We start from the raw sequence: 21,853 nt of genomic DNA on the forward strand, positions 1-21,853 counted from the left end.
TGTACAGTTCTCTGTCACAAAATTTTGCGGAAATTCGAACGGCGAGAACTCGGCAACACTCGACAAATTGCAGGACGAGAGGATCCTTTATTTAGTTTCTGCTTAATTATTGCCGCTTGTCGCGGATCCAACGGTCCGCTTCACGTATACGCGTTCGCGCACGGACCACGGGGTTGACAGGTGGGGGTGGTTACACACAGACCCGTGCACCACACCTATCTGCGCAACGTGTCACCGGCAGTATAAGGGCAAAGCAAACCCCCGCGATAGGGAAACCAGTCCGCCGGTTCCTGTCAATATCAGCATCCTGGCTTTACGTATATTGCGAGACTCGATTTACGCGGTGTCGCTTTCCTTTGCCTATTAAAATATTAAACATGTTCAGACCCTTTTAATCCCTTTAAATACCCCGCAATTTGTTAAATTCTCTCTTATATATTATTTATCCTGAGGGAATTTTATAGCTTGCAGAAATTTGAAAAATCCTGCAATTCGCAAACGTTGAAATATCTAAAAGTTCAAATAATAATTTGATTCTAACATTACTAACAAATATACGTCAATTCCTAAAAGACAGTGACCGAAAATCCGAGGGAACAACCGCGTAGGAGGAACGCGAGTAAAATCCGTGAACAAAGGGAGTGAAACTCGAAGGGGGTGGATAAGGGGGTGATGAGGATAGGTAGCCGGGAAGGAAGGGATGAAACAATCGCGGGACAAGTTAGCAGGCCGATGGAAAAGTTAGCCAGCAGACAGAGAAAGAGATCCGAGCCGGTGGCGCGAATCGTTTTCTCGCTGCTTTTCCCGCGGCTGCATCGTCAGGGGTTGCAAGGGTGGGTTTCGAAGGGGTTGCATGGCTGCTGGGGGTAGTACGGTGGCTGGCGAGGCTCATTTTGTCGGCGAACAGAGATGGTGCGCGGTCTCTTCCTCTTTTGTATTTCATCCTTTTCTGTCTCTCGGTCGCCCTTTCACCCTCAACCCCTCGTATTTTTCCTCTGTTCACATTTTCACCTGTCTCTCTGCCCCGCCACTGTCTCCTCGCACCACCGTCTGTTTTCCTCTTCGTCCGTCTTCCTTGGCTTTATCTGCTCGTCGTCGTCGTTCGCCAACCTCTTACCCCCGCTCAACCTCACCCTCCCGCGCACCCCTGCGTTGTCCGTGAGCAGGAGAGAGGAGGGTGGTTGAAACGGGGCTGGAACGCGGAACGCCTGGCTGGCGACATTATTAGACGCCCCCGATGAGTCAGTGAAGCCAGGGGTGGATGACGACGCTACACGGGCGACGCTCAACCAACGACGAGAGGGTGGCCTGACAGGGGTGGGATGAACGAGGGTGGTAGAACGGGTAATGAGAAGAAAAGACGGCGCGTAGCGAGATATCGCGCGCCAGATACGCCCGGGAAAAAGGCAGCCTCGCGAAAAAAAGGCGCAATTTTCGCGTGCGTTGGCCAACTCTGACGGAGGGAACGGAAATTAACCCCTCGTCTAGCCTCGCGGCGAAGAAAAGCCGCGATGTTCCGGGGTAGAACGAGTTGATTCTTTTTTTCCTCTCCATTTTTTTTTTTTAGATACTCTATTTTTCGTAGGTTTTGTTCTTTGTTTTTATTTTCGGTTTGACGGGGATGGTTCTGAAAGATATTAATTAATGTACTTTATTTAGTGTGGATTATTTTCACGGCTTGGGGATTGATTGAAATTCTGTTAGTATTAAATATTTTTTGAGTTATATTTTCGTATTTTTTCGTTCGAAATACTTTTGCTTAAATTTTTCTAATTACTGCTTGTAACGTTAGTAATCATCGATCGAAATGATTTCAGTCTGGTTGTAATCGATGCTTTCCTCCCCTTTGATACCATTTTAAGCAAGGTAAACACGATCACGGTTGATTTCCAATTAACTGTAACGTGGCTGTGCTTGGTTTGGTTTCATGAAATACTGTATGAGCGAAGCAGAGTCGATCCGGTGCTTTGCTGTTCTCGTTTCCTCGTTTAAAAGCTCGCGATTCTATCATTCGGCTTTCATTCGAGTCTTAACTCGGTCATCGATGATTCTATTTGATATTTTTTTATTTTGCTTGGAAATAAACAGCTGAAGAAACGCTGGCATAAGGGCTAGTCTACGTTAACCCACTTTCTTTTATTCCAGGCACATTTATTTTGATTTCACTTCCACCCTTACTCGATCCCATTCCATAAACACAACTACTCGATAATTCACCCTCAAAATAATTAAAAAGTATGACAATAATTCCCATCAGCGATTGCGTTTCTATCATTATATCCACCCTAAATATTTATTTCAAAAACCACCGAAAAACAGCTTCCAATATTTCCACCCCTTTCTCGAAGCATAAAAATGGAAAAAGAAGAAACGAAGACAACGCGGAAAATAAATACTAGAAAGAGGGGTAAAAAAGAAAAAGAAATAGGGATGCAGATAAGGTAATGAGGAGAAAAAAATGTGGCAGAAGTACGGAAGAGGGTAGGAACGGAGGGAAAGAAGGGGTTCTTTTCATGCCGTCTCCTCTCGGCGAGGTTTTCCGCAGGAAGAGCACAACCCCCGGTTGCGTGTGACAGCCATTTTAATTCCGAGCCCCCAGGGGGTCTCTGATTTTCATTCCCCATGATGGAACATCAGCTATCCTCCTTCTTTCACCCTCTGCTCGTTCTATCTTTCTCCATCTATCCCCTATCGTTTCTTTCGTTTCTTTACCCCGTCTCTTTCTTGTATCCCCGTGTTCCAGCCACGTCTCTGTCTCTCCTTCCTGCATCTCCTCCCCCTTGTGTCTTTCTCCAGGCCTCTTGTCGGTGGAAAAGCTTTCAGAGGCAAGTCAGGGGATGAGAGAGACCGGATGAACGCCACGGTGTGTCGGCTATCTCGGCTGTCGCATCGCGAATCGAATAAAAGCTGCTCCGGCTGAGGGATGAACCGCGGCTCGTTTAATTTCGGCCAAGAACGACGCGACCACAGCCTCTGGACAGACTTTTTTTTCTCGCCCCCCCTCGAGTCACCCCGGGAACTGGGTCCCCGACTGATGTCTCTCGATACTATCTCCACTAGCGAACAGGGTGCACTCTTAAACTTCGCTTCTTCTTTTTTTCATTTCGTTCTTCTTGGGTATAAGAGCGATTCTTTGTACAGAAGTCTTTTGAAAAGTACGTATTCTACTATTTTACTTAGGTTACTTCGAATATTCTAAGAAACTTCAGCGTTATTTTCCTTTATTTCAACAAAATATCAATCTTTTCGCAAATTTCTTCCCCCTCGAAGACTACCCCCGGGGTAGTTGAATATAATTTGTGAAATTTTCAAAATTTCTATCGAGACACCCGTTAGTCGGGTCCGAAAACGTGTTCCCGTTGTAACCAAGTAGTCAAGGCAATCTTTGCGAAGGGTGCGTGCGTCCTGCTGGTTCTCCGCGCCCCCTCCTCTCTTGCCCCTGATTCGCTCCAAGCTGCGTTGGCCCCGAGGGGATTGAAATTAAAATGACAATGAGGGCAGATCCGAAGGGAGGCTAAAAATGCGTACCCTTGCCATCGTCCAATCAGCTACGGGTCCATGGACGCCATAGCGACCCTTCTTTCCTTTCCATCTTTTTTTCTTCATCTCTCTTCCTCCCTTTTCTTTCGCCACACAACCCCGTACGAGGGAAAAGGAGGTGGTCGTGAAATGAAAACGTTTAAAGCGTCGCTGATCTTCACAGTAGTTTTCAACCCCTTTCGCGACATCATTCGACGGAAGCACGCGTTCGCGAGGGAAACAAAATAGATGGAAGTTGTGCCTTGCAAACCCTCGAGGTTGCAAACAGGGGTGATCGAAAGGGAATGCATAATTGAAGGGACGAAGGAGGCTGATGATCGAGGATCCTCGCGATTAATATTCTAATTACAGGAATCGGAATGAACGTATCGCTGGGGGATGCTTCTTTTCATCCCCTTCTTCAGATTCTCGTGCATCGACGAAGCTGCACGATCGTGGTATTTCTTTTCTTCCGATGATGGTTAGGTAAAGACAGTGGTCTTTAATGAAATAATTAATATTTGAGACTTATAGCTTGATAAAAATTTAATTTTATATTAAGATTCTACAGCGGTATTTTTGTATTTCAATTGTTTCTAAATGAAAGGAAAAAAAAAATTGAATCGTCAGAGGAAAAGAGCGATTCATTTCGAGAAAATCGAAGGAATCCGTGAGCGAACGTTTTAATTTCCGTCCCATTTTCCGTCTTTCGACGATCTCCAGCCATCGAACCCGTTGATGGTACGCGATATTCACCCCCGTTCGCTCAACACCACCCTTCTCCGCCTCCTTCTTTCTTCCATTTCCTCCTACCGGTGGATGCACCATGCAAAGCCGTAATTAGTGGCTTCGCGTGTAATTATCGTGGAAAAAAGGGCTCTGAATGCCCATAGTATTCAGGCTGCGTCGAGGATGAGTCCTTCGCGATGGAATCGCACCAAGCACCCTTGAGACATGCGCTCGTTCTACTTTTTTTTCTGCATTCTCTTCTTCTTCTTTCTCATCCCTCTTCGCGACTCACTCGCGAAGCGTCGATGCTTCCTTTTATCTCTTTCGAAAACGATCGCACAATACGTAGACTTTTTCCAATAAAATAATTCGAATCATCGGGGGTAGTTTTCAGTTACCGTCATCGGTGTCGTTCGGGATGGTATTGAAAATAATAAACAAATCAATGAAATGAAAAGAAATATCAATCGTTGCAGCATCGATGGTGAACAACGTTCGAAACGATCCTCGGAGCGATGGCAACCCCCGTGAAACGAGGACGACCAAAAGCAATGGAACGAGCAAGGCTACGGCTTGGAGGGGGGTGGCCGCGGGGGTTTCGAGGGCTCTACGGTCCGCTTTCGATTCATTGTACAATAATATGACGGAAATGTCAGTCAATTAATAAGCATACCGAAGCTGACTAATTTCCGCCTTTGTTCGTTCCACAGCCGTGGATGGATGAATAAGTGGCCATTATGCGGCTTTTATGATTGGTCAGATCCGTATCACGACAGCCGGTTCCGCTTTTATAAACCAGCGTCGGCACGTCGAAACGAAACTTCTCTTCTGCGGCGAACCTTTTTAACCGCGTGCACGTGCCGCCCGGAATATATCCTTCTCCTTCTTCGTTTTATTTTTCTCTTACTCCATCGTACTCCTCCGCTATTTCTCTCAACGCTTCGAAACTTCGCCCGCATCCTACCCTTTGTTCGTCCACTGCCGATCAATTCGTGAAACTCTCGCGATTTCCCTTGCGAATACGTGATTTTTGGAAAATTCCATGTAGGCTTTAGAGAAAAATGTAGAAAAAAAATTGTTCAAGCTGATTTTTAAAGTCGACGTCTAATGTAGCAGGAAATAATTAATTTTGTACATTGTTACGTACTCCTGTTACGTTCGTTTATTAAAGTACAAACGATAACGAGATCTACAACGCGGTGGATTTTCCACTTTTTCACCCTCGTTTATTTCGGGGAGAAGCTGAGGAATAAGGACGGGAACTAACAATTACGTTGCTTTTTTGTCTCCCTTGACCTTCGTGAAATTAAGCTTTCGCGGCGAAAAATAATTCACCGAGCAAACATTTTCTCTCTGCTGATTTTCCTGGTCGCCGGTGTGTTTGTTTTGTTAACGGTAATTAAATGTTTGTCTCCGACAGCGTTTGGTGGAAAATGAAACCGTGTTGCGTGGACGATTTGTCGAATTAACCGAATAAAACGATCCATCTCAGAATATATAACTTCGTTTCTCGAAAACTGAAACTCGGTTTAAAGGGTAGCCTTAAAATACAGTTAACCATCTCCTAAAATTATCAAAGAAACAAGTGTCTCGAGTTGATATTCTTCATCTTACACCCTTAACCGATTAAGGGTTGTGAACTTAATTTCTTAAAAATTACACTTAATTTTGTTACAAGGATATCTTCAAAATAAAGTTAACCATCCCCTGCGTTAAAAATCACGAAAAAGGGGAAGACTGGAAGAAAAAGGATGCAGCAAGAAATTAATCTCGACCGAACAAGTGTCTCGATTCGATCCTCTCACCCTATTGTCGCGTCTAGTCCACCCTTAAGCGGTAAAGGGTTACGAGATGGCGAACGGTTGCTCGATTCTCGGAGGGCTCAGACAATTATTCAGATTCGTTAATGACGATGACGTCGCGTTTCGCTGACGCGGCTTATCTTGCTTCTCTGCTTATCTCTCCCTAACCTGAACCCCCTTATCACCCTTCTCCACTTCCTCCTCTCTCTCTCTCTCTCTCTCTCTCTCTCTCTCTCTCTCTCTCTGTCAGTGTTTTTGCTAAGGGATGAAATATAAAAGAGGGCGTGGCGGGGTGCAGCTGTGCGCCACGTATCAGCCACCTATATCCTTGTCCGGCTCACCCCGGCTTATATTGCCGAGGGGATAATAGCACGGGGGTGCCGGAACGGTTTCATTACACGGCTTCCCGAGGGATAATATCCTCGGATATCTCGCTGGCCGTCCCCACGGGCTTGAAATTCCGTGCCACCGACCCTCCTCGCTTCATGGACTAGCCCTGTACGGCGACCCCTTCTTCCAGAAGACTCGCAACCCCTTCCGAAACGATGGAGGAAATTGCAGGGACGTTCCTGCGGCGTCAGGGGTTGGCTCGATCGTGGAAAATGGCCGATACAGAGCCCTGCTAATCGAACTCTATATTTGCTTCGATATCTTTCTCTTTGCCATCAGTTTTGTTATGGAAATCGATTTAGTGCATCGATCACCGTTTTTTTATTTTTTTTTTTTTTATTTTTTTTTTATTTTTTTTTTTTTTTTATTCTTTTGTAGGGCTTTTTAAATCAACCCTTGAATAGTGAAGTCAGTTCAATTGGAATTCAGGCCTCGGAAATGTGTTACAAAACAGTTTTAATTAAATAGGTAGCGAGAAGTCCGAATTGATAATATGAAAAATCGTGCCTCTAATTGTACGATGCGTTTAACTGTTTTGTAAAATTTTATTAAAGAACATCGAGTTTTTAATTAAATCAACGTTCGCTAGCAACACGTGTTTTCTTGCTGACACGATTCAATATCGAGTGTAATTCCACGCAATTAATTCCAACAAATTTATCAAAACTGATTGACACTCGACTCCAATTACAAATTCATGGGAAAATTACTGAAGCCTCGAACACGACGGTCGGTTAAACGTTTATCAATGATCCATATTAATCGAGTGAAATTTGAATTGTAAAATGACTTCTTTATGATACGCTCCGATGCTTAATTGTTCCATCATTTAATAGTGAAATATTAATGAAGTTTCTACTAACGCGTGATACTCGAATTTTATTCGTTTCGCCTACAACGAACCATCTGTTTCCAAAACGAATAATAGAATATCCTTTATTTAATTCAATATCGAAGTTAAAATTTGTACACAAATTTTTCCGAAGCACAAAAAAATTCTACATAGCACCACCAGAGCGTAATTTTTTTTATACTATGACCATGTTAAAGTAATTAAAAGTTGGAATTTCACGTGAAATGAATAACAAAATTCATCATTCTCATAGCGTACACTATTATTATTTCCAAAGAGAATAAATAAATGAAAAAATAATTCATTTTGCCAAGGAACAACGAAACGGAAATTAATCTGTACGATTTGAAAACGTACAAAGCTTACAAAGAAAGGGGTGGAACTGGGAGGGTGAAATCGCATCGATAGAAACTCTTCTTCTTCTGTGTTAGCCGACGAAGAAGAAGTCTCACGAGGTCGGCTAGCATACTTTGTGCAAAGCTTTTCCCCGACCGGTCGGCATCCTTTGATGATCCCATGCGCTAAGTACAATACGCGAGCGATCGTGCTGGCGCGCATTACGATTAGTGTTTAATGCGCACATTGTATAAAAGGGAAGGGCCCTCGTTTCCCGTATCAGATGCGTGCTGACCCAGTCGGGACCAGTTATTAGCCCCCTGAGAGGCCCATAATCCTGTCGGCTCCGCTGACGAGAAAAATATTAGGTTGCTGCCTAACTTTTGTCCCCTTAATAGAGACACCGCAACAATGAATATTTTAAATATTGAATTACTCGATCTCAAACATTGCCCATTGGAAGAGAATAAAATAGCAAATGTAGAGAAATTTTTTTTATAACTTTCTAACGCGTTTCATTTTTATCTGTTTCAGCTCAAATCGAGAAGGAAAACGGCACAAAAATGGGCGGGGGTAAGTCGTAATCATCTTTCGTTAATTTTAATTATTCGCTCGTCAATCGTTCGTTAATTTTAATTTTAATTATAAATCATAATGTTTCGACGTAAGAACGCAAATGATGGTAAACAATACAGTTGGCGAATGTTAATTATATCCGCTCACGAGACAGAACGAAAATATTCGCTCGAGAACGCTTCGATTCGAGCGGATACGAAGCATCGTTCGGAACTTCCAGCCTTTTGCCTCCATTGTGCTGGACCGATAGTAGAACAGCGAATATTACGTAACACATTACGAGTCGTTCAGGCATGAAAACCCTGGATGGTTATTATATTTAATAGAGACGGTCGATTTTGTTGTAACATCTGCTTTTCCAAGCAGAAACGCGTGTCCGTTTTGAAAGAAAAGCTCGCATCGATTCTTTCGAAAGGAGGGACCGATTCAACTTATTCTGAAAAATTTTCCCTTATCCTCTCGAAAATAGTTTTCACGTGAATATTCGTTCCTAATAATGATCGAGAAACTTTAATACGAATTATAATTTCAATGCAAAATATACTCATCGTTCTCTAGTTTATTGTTTTAGGTTCGTCATTTCATTCGGATCGATGATAATGACGCTGTTGAAAATTTGACAGAACCGGGCTGGGTCGAATGATTTTATTGTTAAATTAGAATGTTAAGCGACGGTTGATGATAATAGCCCCGGGAACTTGTAATGAATACGCTACGCGGTTATTAATTCCGCTGATAATATGTAACGCATATTAATGTTGCGAATTCAATTGTAGTGTCATTTTAATGATAGCAGATGATAATCATTAATTATCACGCGAATTGCAAATCGAACCTCCTAAGGGGATTTAGGGGATGCGAATGGTTTTGTGTTCTGTTTCATACCACGGAACCTTAAACTTGTTAAAAACAATTCATCATTCGATCCAATCTCTGTACACGATATATATAAAATAATTGTTTCTGAATACTGTTCAATTACGGATCTCGAAACACCGAAAATTTGATACGATTTCACGGCAAAAAGGAAATACAAAATAGTAGAAACTTAAAAATCAGCCATTTGTTGTTAAGAATATTTATAAACTCTTTATGTAATCATTTTCGTCAAACCTTAAGCTTTAATTGACATGGCACAAGTGCTTTTCTGCGATACTTTTATGTCATGAAATCGTGTCAGACCTAAAAATGTCAACTGCAGAGTGCATTCGATCTTTACTGTCAGAAAATAATCATCCGAACGCCCTAAACTTTTCGTAACATCTATCCAAGTTGTTGCCTGGTAGGAAAAAAGAAAATTCACACTCCAAGAGTGTGAAGCGTGCGCCAGCGAGCGCATCGAACGCACGCAAGCGGAGCGTCAAGTCCGTGTGGCTCCGCACGGGGTGCGTGGAAATGCAGTGGGGTGAGTAATGTCGGGAAATGCAGCTAACGAAGTTTACGAAGACACTTAACGGAATTACGCCCTCGCCAGCAATGGCCTCCGCGAGTGCTTCCCCTCTGAATTTCCTCTTCCCCTCTCACTCTTACTCGCTCTCTTCGCCCCTTTCTCTCTTCTTCGTGGCAGGGGATCGTCGCGTTAATTACCGCGAGCGGAGGCAAGAAGCCGGGGAAAATCGCGGCGAGAGAGCGCATCATCGTGCTGAATATACAGGGTGAACCATGAAAATGGAACGAAATGTGTCTTTAACATGTCGTAGGATGAATTTAAGTACTATGAAGCTTATGCACTTTGGTGCATCGGTGCATCAAAAGAATGCAACTGCACTTTTCTCATTAGTGGAACTCTGTACTTTTGGATACAATGTGTCATTGCAAAAATAATTTCAGATACCAATTGTTTTACTTTTGAACTATTAGTGTAAAAATTAATTTAATATATCAGTAAATGTCATTGGATAATTATGGTGCAACAATTGTTTAGGTAGTCTCTTCGCTGCACTCTAAACAATTTTTCATTCTTGTATTCGTGTTGCTTTACACACGAATCATGAGTTTTCATATTTTTTTTATTTTTCTAGTAAAATATGTTTTTGGATGTTTTGATAAGTAATAACAGAACAAAAGTATACCTTATTTTCTTAGCATCCCCATAAAAAGAAATCAAGCAGTGTTCAGTCTGAATGAAACTTTTTTTTATTGTTAACCATATTTAAGATATAGTTCGTCCCGATTGCGCGAGACACCCTGTATAGACCAGGTTGGCTGACGAAAGGTCGCGGAAGGAAAGCAGCTGGAATGAGGGGCGAGGGTGGTACGGGGTGCAGCAAGGGAGGTTGGCTCGGTTTTGCGTCGAAGAAGGGTGTTATTGACATGGTGGGTGTCGCGTCGTCGGCCATCTTGGCCTGCCTGCACCCTCTCCTCCGCTCTCTCGAGTCTCTCTCTCCATTTCCACCCTCCCCGACACCGCCATCCCCTTCGCACCCAACCCTCTTACTCGCTCCCGTAGCTCGACCGACGCTCTGTCCCCTTCGCGTCCAGGACATCCTTGTGTCCCCCTTGTGTCGAGTGACATTCGGGCTATACGGCCAGCCTAACCTACCTGACAGACGCCCTGGGCCACCCTTTTCGACCAACCCCGGCGACGAGCTCCGTGGGTCCCGGGGGTTGCTTGTCGCCATGACGACCGAAACCCTCCTCGCCCAACCCCCGTCGACCAAACACCGGTTCCTGTCCCTCGGTACACACTTCCCTCTTCGTTTCTCGACCTGTCTCTTTGCTCCTCGAACTGCCTCGACCATCCCTCCCTAACTCATCCACGATTTTTCCGTCTCCACGACGATTCTTTGGATTCTTGCTACGCGTTTTGTTCCTTGCACTCCGCTTCCTCTTTACCTCGATGCCATCCATTCCGTTCTCTTTCGTATACTTTTAGTTCTTCTTCTCTTTGCTCTGCTTTTCCTACGACATCGACGTCGAACTTTCTTCCCCTAATTCTCGCGTTTTCCTTCCGGGGAAGAAAAAGAAGAGTAATATCGGCTGAAAGTATTTCGACGGTACCGCGTTCCTTTGCCCGTTATCAGCCACCTGGAATTCTCCAGCTTTTTAATTTGACGCTTTTCCGTGGTTTCTTTTATCCTTTTCTTTTTTCTATTTATTTACCCGTTTCTCGACCTATTTCTTTACCTTCCGGATAACGGAGAGGTAGACGATATCCGTTCGGATAGGATACTTTTTTCCTGCTGTATTTGCTTTATTCTCGAGTATTCTCGATTAGAAATGTTCCTATATTTTTCTTTCCCAGCTTGGAAATTCTTCTTCGCGTTTCTTCGATGCATTTTTAACTCGATTCTTCTTACGCTGACATTTTCTTCCTAAGAATAACACATCCAACACCCCCTTTACAGAACAGTTCTTCCAGTACTCGTTCTGCTCCTTTTATTTCTCCCTCTGGTCGTCAGAAATAGTGCTCTCGAGTAGAAACTGCTGCAACCCCTTCCACTTTCTCGACAACAGCTTCTTCCACGTATCACTCTCCACCCATCCACCCTTCCTTCTTCTTGCTACCTTTTTCTCTTTCTTTTTTTTTTCCATTCTCTCGACCCTCTTCGCGTGTTCCTCTTCCTTTCTCCACCCACCCACCCCTGTGTAGTCAGAGCAACCAACACAGCGACGAGGTCACTGGGTGGATGTGCGAGTCCAAGCTCGTGCTAATAACGTTTCACATAGGGGATGCTACCCTGGATGCGACGAGTGTTCTCCTCTCTCCGACTCTTTGCCATCTTTCTTTGGACCTTGAGAGGGCCTCGATCGCAAGCAACCCCCTTTGTTTGGCCGCCTCTTTCGCCCTCGGTCTTCTTCGTTCGTGGACTGTTACGTCGCCGGGGGATGGTATCCGCTTTTGTCCAGGAATGTAACGATTTTGCGTTGCTTTTGTGGCCGGAAGGAAAAGCACCCCTCGGGGTTGCCATCGGCGCGGACGTTCGTGAAGGGTTCGTTCGTAAAATTGAATTTAACGGTCGAGTGTAGATTATCGAAGCTACGATAAAAGAAAAAAATAATAGATAGACGATTTCTAGGAGAACACGTAGCATATAGAAAGGTATTGTTTTCACAAACAATTTCTCAGCAAACCATCAGGCCTTATCGACTCTCTCGAACTGTACAATCCTCTTCTTTCCTCGTTGTTGACATTCTTATTGTTTCTCTTTCCCTTGAATCACGGGTCGTCTTCAATTTTCGAAATACGATCCGAGCCCCCCTCGCGTCCCTTCACTTTGTTCTGACCAACGACAAATGAAAATCGATCGGTCGCAGCCATTGTACCCGGGCTGAGGATTAGAAATTCTGCGATCATGCTCGTCGCGATCGTCAACAAAGGGATTACGCGAATTTAAATGATTGTTTCGCTGCACTTTACTGTGCATCGTCCATATGTCGAGCACCGGCCCCGGCATTGTGTCGCAGCGATTCGTTCGCGCAGCGGGTGGATCGCGAAAACCTGGCAATTTCAATGCGAAATTTCTGCGATGCTGCGTTCGAACGGGGACAGCTGCTAATTAATTCGCGAGATTTCTTTCTCTCTCTCTTTTTTTTTTTTTTTAATGATTCGTCTGGCGCAGACACGCGTCAGGAATATCAAAGCCGGAGCCGTTTTCGAGTTGATTATGTTTCGGTACGAATGAAATTGAAAATGAAATGAATTAATGAATCCGTGCTATCACCGAGACGAATCGTTATGGAAAATGGAAAATTTCACAAATTATTTTCTTCTTTAATTTAGTGATATTTCGAAGGGTTCTGTGTACGAGGGAAAGAAAACAATCGTTCCTGAAAATTATTTGGACGGAGACCAATAATTGGGATCTCGGTTCGCAGTGTCTTCCGGTGTTCTTAACGCGACTCGTCGATGAACCAGAGGGAGAAAGAGGAAATCGAGGCGAACAGACGAGAATGGGTCTCCTCCTCCTACTTCTCCTCGGTGCTCATCGAAAGGACTTAGAGTATTTGTTGTCGACGACAGCGGAGAAACGGGGGAAAGAAAGTCGAGGACCAATTAATTCGTGGCTGCGGCTTGATTTAGCAAATCGTCGCTAATTGGTTTGATTGCGGTGCTTCGCGAAACTTTGTGGTCGCCGGAGACAAAAGCCGTATCAATACCCCAGACCCTCCCTTGTTAATAATCTCTAATTCTCGAAGCAACTTTCAGCCTTCTAACGCTAGGACAAAAGGAAGACCGAAGTGACGTTACTTTGATGCTGCTCGTACAACTTCGCGCTAATTGTAATTATCATCGAGTATGAGATATAACGTGTCATTTCTCGTCGATTGTAAATTAGAATTTCTATTAATTAACCATCGTTTTGAAACACCCCGTTTGGTATTTCATCCTACTCTCTTCGAATAATCGCGAAACTAAGACGACCTTTATTAATTAGCCAGCAATTAAGATCGTATTTTTCTCTGAATGAAAAGAATCCAAGAATCGTTCGCTTTATACTCGCGAATCAACTGTTTATTTATTCGCGATTCGTAGCGGTGGGGGTGAAAGGGTGAATCGGGTGATACGGAAAGAGTGATCGACGTGAAACGATTCATTCATGCTCTCCAGGATGAATGGAAACGAAATACGCCGCCAGACACGATAACGTATTGTTCTGCTCGATTTCCTGTTTTTCCTTCTTCCAGCAGAATTGTTTGCTGATAAGAAAGCAGCCACAGTGGCCGATTCATTCGAAGATTCTTGATAAACGTGTCTTGACCTCGATTTCACGTTGTTAATATTCTTCAAATTTATTTCCATTCTCGATTTTCTTGTTTGGTTTAATTGAATGATTTTGATGAATAATTTGATACATACACAAATTGAAAATTAATTAATCAACGAGCGACATAGTTAAAAGGAAAATGAAGTTGTGTATATTCTTCGTTTGTGGTTTCCATTGTTATCCGTTCATCCCTGAGGAACCAAGAACCCGCAAGTGTCCGTAGAACCTAGTCGGTAATTCGATGGCGACGTTAAAGGGGGCGTCTCTCGAGGGTGCGATAACTTTCGGCGTCGACTGTATCGTTGGATGATACCCCCTTGGGGTTTTCTCCCCTCGGGTGTTGGGGTGTGTTTCGTTGCCTGGCAACGACACCCTCAAAGTCCCCGTTCTGATTGGCCCCGTCCCGCTTTTCCTGTCTTAGCCTCTCTCTTCTCACCCCCTTTCGACAATCAACCAGCCGCGACCGTGCCTCCTCTATCGACGATCAACACCACCCTTCAGGTTCAACCTCGCCATCATCCCTCGTGTCTGATGTACGGAGAACGGAAAGTTGGTCACCTCTGTTCGGTCGATCGTCTTTCGGAATAAAATTCAATAAATAATTTCCTGTTTAATTATCCCGAGGTAATCGTTCTTCTTATTTATCACGCGACAACAAATAGCGCGATATGAAAGGGTTAAGAAATTCATCCAACTCTGAATCCGACATAGAAATGAAGAAAAAAAAGAAAGAATCTTATAACGTTGAATAGAAAGGGAAAAAAAGGCTGCATAAAGGCATCGGGAGAGACATTATTCACCTCTGTTGTACGATTCACGAACGAATTCATCGGTAGCATCATCTTCTTCTTCGAGTAGCGTCTTTTTTTCTCCTCCTCGAGGGTTGTTTCCGCGCGGAATCGGCTCGATCGTCGAAATCCGCTTACGAATAAACATCCATTTCATGCCATCTTCTTTCATCGTCATTTACCATCATTTCTATTTTTCTGACTTGGTAAATCGCACGAAAGGATTAAACCGGCCTTCCATCCCTTCCCCCGGCCCTTCTCCTTCTATGACTCCTTCACCCCTCTCATCTGCCTTCCTTCGAGTAGCTGGCTCGCTTTTGTCGACATCCGGCCAGAGGGTGGATAAAACCCACCCCTATTGATCCCGCTCAATGGATTCTCTCTGCCCTTTCACCTGCCACCGATCCCGATCCCGGTGTTTTGACATTCCTCTCGCTCGTCCTCGCTCCGAGTTTCACGGCATTAATAGCCCGTCCAGGAGGGACAGAGGGTAGGTAAGGGTACATTCTCCGTCTCTTTTCCCCTGGGCAGATCCTTTCAACGGCGAAGAACTCCCTAAATAAGCGTAATCCTTTTCAGTCGGTCTCGAGCGGACCCCTTAGAAATCGCTCGCGTCGAGGATCATGCGAAATACACGCCACCCTTCCTTCTCTCCTTCTGATCCTTCTTTTTTTTTCCTACGATCTAATACTATCCCTTTTTTTTCCATTTCTTATTTGACCTATCTTTTATTTTATTTCATCCTTTTTATACGCGAGACAGGGGTTTATAGGCTGGGGTTAAGAAGAAACTAACTGTAGGGTTTCTGATAGCGAAAAGTGGATTAAAAAACGATTTTGTGAGTAATTTTTAAATTACAAAAGGGGATGTTACATAGAGCAGATGTTGACCGAGAAAAATTCTTGATTTGAATTACGTTTGCGGTTTTTAATAGCGATTATAACTATGACCTTAATTATTGAATAATGATTGATTATTGACACCCTTGGGGGTTGATTCTTTTTCGATTTTGAAGGTGGTCCTTTTTAGCGCCGTCTCATGTTAATGAAGAGAACTATAAATGGACGTGTTTTTTACACTACCTATCGACCTCATTTTTAACACTCGATACTAGATGGTGCCACATGTTTTTTCCCCTTGGCGGTCTTTCAAAATATAGAAATTCTGAATTCGTTTAAAAATGAAAATTTTCATTACAGGTGATGCTAAATCACTATATAATGAAGGATGTAATGATTTGCATGAAATGGGCGGGAGTACAAGTTGTATGGATGAGATGGATTTGGAAGACTTATGTTATGACGCGATAAAGTGAGACTTCATTCTGTTACTTAGATATTAAAATAATTTTTTTGTTTCTTATTTAATAAAAGAAATCAATACAATTTTTAGAAAATATTCGAAAATTCCTAAAATATATTATGGCACTCGAACCCATAAGCAAATCGAGCAAGTTATAAGGGAACTGCGAACAACAAGTTATCGACACAAAAAGTAAGAAATTTTTCAACCATCCGTTAAATATACACGAAGATCAAGGAATCATTTAATAATTGCTTCTAGAATGACAATTCTCAGCAGTCGGGAACATACTTGTATCCAGGATTCGACGAGAAATAAAACGGAACTCTGCAAGGACCTACTAGATCCTGTCAAGGTTTCTTTCATTAATCGGACAGAATTTGTTAATTGTATTCAGCTAAGAGACTGACAAGGAAAACTTTTATTTAGCACAAAGGGTGTCCATTTTATACGGAGAAAAAGAAGGATGAGCTTTCGAACTTCAACGAGTTGAGTGCTTGCGGTTTAGGCCCTGTATGGGATATCGAAGAATTAGTGGAGATAGGTAAAGAAAGAGAAGTTTGTCCTTATTTTACCGCCAGAGATTTAATGAAGCACGCAGATATTATCTTCTGCCCCTACAATTATATAATCGATCCCGATATCCGCGAAAGCGTAAGTCATCTTCTTAAAATGATTATCTCTTATTATTATGAAATCGTGAGGATACTTTAAATTTTTTTATAGATGCAATTAGACCTACAGAACGAAGTGATCATCCTCGACGAAGCTCACAACATGGAGGACATATGTAGGGAAGTAGCCAGTGTGGATTTTCGCGATGATCACATGATGGCCGCCGCATTAGAATGCGAAGCACTTTCGAAACAACGAGAAATGGACTTTTCAGTCTATAATAGATTGAAACAGTATATTACCAAATTAGTGACATTTATGAAGAGCATCACTCTTAACTTAGTCGTAGGTTATTTATATAATTTATATCTTAACAATGATATTACAGTATAAGTTGGATAAGCACCCGATATTTATTCGTTGGCCCAGCTTCACTGTTCCTCATGGAGGATCCCCCAAGTGATGGGGATGGTTACCGGGTGCTTATCCAATTTATACTGTACATGGAGCCATCATTAAAACTTCTCTTCATTATCAGGGTAAAACCAGTGAGACTAAATCCAGTCCATACTGGACCGGCAAAGAATTATTAGAATTATTTGACATGTATGGACTTGGGGAAGAGGCGTATCATTCATTTTTCGAAGCCAGCACAGCAGCAATTACCGATCTGAACAACATGAAGGAGGAGGTACGGATGACGAAAACATCTCTGAAACCCGTCATTTCTTCGAATACGAAGTTGATACTAGAACACCTCGTGTTCTCCATGCGGACGATCACTTCACCGAAGTACACGGATGATTACAGAGCTTGCATAATGGAGAACATCGTAAAAGATTATACATCTGTTAGTATGGAAATCACCTCTGCGTATTTCAATACTCCAGAATTGTTCTAATGTTATGGATGTAGTTTCAGGCGAACGAGAATTCGTGGCTACCATCCAATAAACAGGAACACACCGCGCGAACGTTGAAACTGATCTGTATGAATCCAGGTGTGATATTCGCGCCGTTGTCCGAGATGGCTCGCGCTATAATTCTTGTATCAGGTACCCTCGCACCGATCGATTCTTTCCAAAGCGAATTGGGCACAAAATTCCCGCACGTGCTTAACGCGGGTCACGTGATTTCAAAGGATCAAATATACGCCACCTGTCTGTCACGAGGGCCCAATGGAATTGTACTCAAAGCAAACTATCAAAACGTTAATACTTGGAGCTTTCAGGTAAGATTGAGTAGGCGTTTAGTGGAAAGGGTGGCGGTGAGTCTTCCCAGGCGCCCTTAGCTCCGGTCGGCGACCGCCAGGTGGCGACGGGATTTGTCTGTTCTCGCTGGCAGTCCCCTGGCATGAGTTCTAAAAAAGGGGGGTTATAGGCGTCTGGGGCACGGATCATCTGCCGTCAGCGTCTAACGAGTCTGGCAGACGATTCCGAGACGAAACACCGCCTTTCCTATGTTAAATATGTTTTTCTGGATAATTGAATAAAATTTCATTTCTATCTTCAGGATGAATTAGGCTCATTGCTGCTGCAGATCTGTGAAGCTGTACCTCACGGTATTCTTTGTTTCTTTTCTTCGTACAACGTCCTAAATATACATATGCAGAGGTGGAAACACACCTCGGTTTGGAATCAGATCGGCAGGATTAAAGAGGTGTTCGTAGAACCACGTTATGGGGGTGATCTCGGGGATATCATGAGGGACTATCGGCAGGTAATAGAAGATACATCCGCTGGTCCATCAGGGGGCATCAGCGGCGCCTTGCTTTTAGCTGTTTTTCGAGGCAAAGTGGCAGAGGGAATTGATTTTAAGGACAACGAATCTCGTTGCGTTTTATCGGTAAGGTTTTAGAAGGAGTGAAATATTTAAATATTATAGTAATATTGTTTTGTAGATAGGAATACCGTACACGGTTCGAAATGATCCTATCGTCGATATGAAGTATAAGTATAATGACGCTAATACCTCGAAAGGTTTGTTATCCGGTTATCAGTGGTATTCTATACAAGCATTCAGAGCTTTAAATCAAGCCTTAGGACGTTGTCTGAGACACGTTAATGATTGGGGAGCAGTGATATTAGTGGACGAAAGGTTCGTATAAATTAGTAAAACAAGTAAGCTTTAACATTTTGTCTCATTTTATTGATCTTCCATTACAGGTTTCTGATGAAATCATATAAAGATAATCTTCCAAAATGGGTTAAAACAATGGTAATTTTTGTACATCGGATATTTACTTAAAATTAGAACAGTATATGAAACGATTTATTTCTAGATGGTTCCAAGTAACTGTAATCTTAAGGAAGAACTTCGTGATTTCGTGGCACAACGGAAGAAGAACGAACGGAAAAGCTAGCCAAACCACAGTAGTTTAATTTAATTAATAATTTTTAAATTATGCTGCAATCATTTACTATAAAAGAATTTTATAAATAGTTTCTTATTCAGTAAAAATCAGTATAAATGTACAGATATCTATTTTAAATTTTAAGTGTATCTCTCTTCTCTATCGTTCTAAGCTGTTTCCTCTTTATTTTTTTCAATTTTGCAGTATTTGTAATCTATAAAAAAACGTTATAATTATTCATAATTCTATTTCGTTAAAACTTTATGTAACATATTACTTACAACTTGAACAATTTCGCCCTTCTTGCGATTCTCCTCAGCGCGCTTCAAATTTTGTCTTCTCCTTTCTTTCTTAGCTTCCTTTTCTGCTTGTTTCTTTGCTTTGATTTCCCTTGACATTTCTTTAACACGTTTCAGGTCTTCTCTCAATTTTTGCTTCTTCTCAAACGATGAACGCATGCCACGTGTTTTAACAATAGACGAGAATCTGTTTACAAAATAGGAAAATCATAAATTACAGATGAATCTCAATACATTTTGCAAGTTTTTATTACGAACCGTGTTTTCTGTTCCTTCCATATTCTACCAGATTTTGGTTTTCCCTTTGGAATTAGTTGTTCTAATGATTTTTCTTTTTTAGTCTTAACCTTCTTGGATTCTAAACGTGGAATACTTGTATCAGTAACTGGAGATACGTTCTTGAGTATGTCTTCTACCCTCCTTACTTTTTCGTCTACTTCCCTCTGTTCACCCATAATGTGTACCTTAACGATAATACTAATAAATAATCACTAATTTTTGCATGTAAACAATTAACTTGAGTTAGGAATTCACGTGGATACTGAAGCCATATTGAAAATGATATTGATGTACTTTAGAGATATCTGACGACAAATGCAGGAAACTTTTAGCCGAAATAAATTTAAAACGTTAATTATCCTAAGTAAACTCATTACATATGTACAAGCATGACCTCCTTAAAAATTTCTTTTTAAAACCTTCATCTGTCAATAGTTCCGATGCATACAAATTGCAAAATTAAATATTTTTTAAATAGTCGGTAAGTTGATTTTAAAAATTGACCCCTGCGCCATCTATTCGAAAGCTGCTGAAACTACTCAATAATTTACCGACTTTGAGGTAACTTAGTGGCGCCATCTATTAAAGAGTGGCGGAAACTACTCGACAACTTATCGACATTGAAGGTAAGTCGGTAAGTTGTCGACTAGTTTCCGCTGATTTCTAATAGATGGCGCGAGCTACTCGATAAATTATCGACATCAAAGGTAAGTCGGTAACTTGTCGAGCAGTTTCAGCCCTTTATTAATAGATGGCGCATTTTATTATTGGCCAGGGTAACACTATGCACCTGCGCCATACTTCTGTTCCGCCACTCATCAACAAGCATAACCTAAATTTCTTTTACTGTTCCTATTAATATATGTATCTGACATAATACATATTTTTGAAGGATAATTTTATTATATTAAACCAGCAACATGTCGGAGCGAAAAGTTTTAAATGTAAGTAAAATTTTATGTAATTGATTGTATTAAACTGAATATAAAGATGCCTTATGTTATTGTTTATATTGGTTATGTGTATTAAATTTATGTCAGTTCAGTATATTAATTGTAAATTTTATATTTTAGAAATATTATCCACCGGATTTCGATCCGTCGAAAATTCCTCGTATGAAATTGGCCCGTAACAGGCAATACACGGTACGTTTGATGGCTCCTTTCAACATGAGATGTAAAACTTGTGGAGAGTACATTTATAAAGGAAAGAAATTTAATGCTCGTAAAGAGGATGTTGAAGGTGACGACTATTTAGGAATACGAATTTACAGGTTTTATATCAAATGTACTCGATGCCTCCAAGAAATAAGTTTCAAAACCGATCCTAAGAATACAGATTATGAGATTGAAGCAGGTGCTACTAGGAATTTTATGGCCTTAAAATTGGCTGAAGAACAAGCGCAGAGAGAGGAAGATGAAGAAAAAGAAGAGGAAGCTACTAATCCAATGAAACTATTAGAAAAAAGAACATTACAGTCAAAGCAAGAATTAGAATTATTAGAATCTTTGGAGGAATTGAAAGATTTAAACCGTAGACAGCAAGCTATTGACTATGATCAAATGTTAGAACAGTTTGATACAGAGGCAGCTAAACAAAGGACAGAGAAGGAACAAGAAGAATACGATGAGGAATGTATTAAATCGATATTTGGTAAAAAAACTATTGTAGAGGAAGAAATCGTGGAATTAGATGAACGAGAACCACATGAACCACCGAAGAAAATAATTAAAACAAGCACAGATATGAAAGAAAGTAATAATGTAGTATCAACAACGGAGAAGATAACGGTAGAAAAAGAAAAGGTAATTTTTAGTTTGCATTTACCAATAGATCTATTGAAAAGTTTATTAAAAACCATTTTTTGTTTCTCAAGGTGACCAACATTCAAAGCGTAAAATCATCTAACGATTCATTATGGTCCGAAAGTGTGGGTACATCGTCGAATAGAAAAAATTTGTTAGGTATAGTTAAAAGAAAAACGAATATAGGTATTAAAACAAGCACTGAAAAACAAGAAACTAAAACTGTGACAAAAGATGAAACAGAATCTTCACTCAAAGGAAATGATAAAGTCGCAGAAGTGAATACATCGGAGAATACAAATAACGCATCAAACAATGCTCATAATGGACTTTCCTTATTAGGGGCATACTCCGGAAGCAGTGATAACGATAGCGATTAATTGTTCAGTATTGTAAATATAATTTAAGTTCATCGAATTTATTATAAAATAAATTGTATAAACACAACATCCAGATATATAAATAAGTCTTATCAAATACACATGTAAATTATAGTATAT

The 21,853-nt window shown here is 41.6% G+C and overlaps 3 protein-coding genes across 6 annotated transcripts in view; 2 read left to right on the forward strand and 1 right to left on the reverse strand.

The window, feature by feature from the left end:
- LOC117604762 (Fanconi anemia group J protein homolog) overlaps positions 1 to 19,037 on the forward strand; it is a 72,596-nt gene extending 53,559 nt beyond the window's left edge. For all 4 annotated transcript variants that reach the window (XM_034325194.2, XM_034325195.2, XM_034325191.2 and 1 more), the window contains 12 exons: positions 8,164 to 8,202; positions 15,901 to 16,012; positions 16,094 to 16,195; positions 16,265 to 16,358; positions 16,433 to 16,657; positions 16,730 to 16,963; positions 17,157 to 17,468; positions 17,534 to 17,848; positions 18,130 to 18,462; positions 18,518 to 18,714; positions 18,783 to 18,834; positions 18,899 to 19,037. In XM_034325194.2, coding sequence (XP_034181085.2) covers positions 8,164 to 8,202; positions 15,901 to 16,012; positions 16,094 to 16,195; positions 16,265 to 16,358; positions 16,433 to 16,657; positions 16,730 to 16,963; positions 17,157 to 17,468; positions 17,534 to 17,848; positions 18,130 to 18,462; positions 18,518 to 18,714; positions 18,783 to 18,834; positions 18,899 to 18,979 — 2,096 coding nt within the window. In that variant the 3' untranslated portion in view covers positions 18,980 to 19,037. The remainder of the gene's footprint in view (positions 1 to 8,163; positions 8,203 to 15,900; positions 16,013 to 16,093; positions 16,196 to 16,264; positions 16,359 to 16,432; positions 16,658 to 16,729; positions 16,964 to 17,156; positions 17,469 to 17,533; positions 17,849 to 18,129; positions 18,463 to 18,517; positions 18,715 to 18,782; positions 18,835 to 18,898) is intronic.
- On the reverse strand, positions 18,739 to 19,724 carry LOC117604763 (coiled-coil domain-containing protein 86). Its single transcript, XM_034325197.2, has 3 exons — positions 19,528 to 19,724; positions 19,252 to 19,456; positions 18,739 to 19,184 (listed from the first exon to the last, which is right to left on the reverse strand). Exons 1-3 carry the CDS (start codon positions 19,722 to 19,724, stop codon positions 19,104 to 19,106), a joined length of 483 nt encoding a protein of 160 aa, XP_034181088.2. The 3' UTR covers positions 18,739 to 19,103.
- Positions 19,725 to 20,354: 630 nt separating this feature from the next.
- On the forward strand, positions 20,355 to 21,733 carry LOC117604767 (splicing factor YJU2). Its single transcript, XM_034325204.2, has 3 exons — positions 20,355 to 20,492; positions 20,622 to 21,353; positions 21,425 to 21,733. The coding sequence occupies exons 1-3, from the start codon at positions 20,469 to 20,471 to the stop codon at positions 21,731 to 21,733; spliced, it is 1,065 nt and encodes a 354-aa protein (XP_034181095.2). The 5' UTR covers positions 20,355 to 20,468.
- Positions 21,734 to 21,853: the final 120 nt, after the last annotated feature.

The sequence above is a fragment of the Osmia lignaria genome, chromosome 5 (assembly GCF_051020975.1).
Source record: "Osmia lignaria lignaria isolate PbOS001 chromosome 5, iyOsmLign1, whole genome shotgun sequence".
Classification (NCBI taxonomy): domain Eukaryota; kingdom Metazoa; phylum Arthropoda; class Insecta; order Hymenoptera; family Megachilidae; genus Osmia; species Osmia lignaria.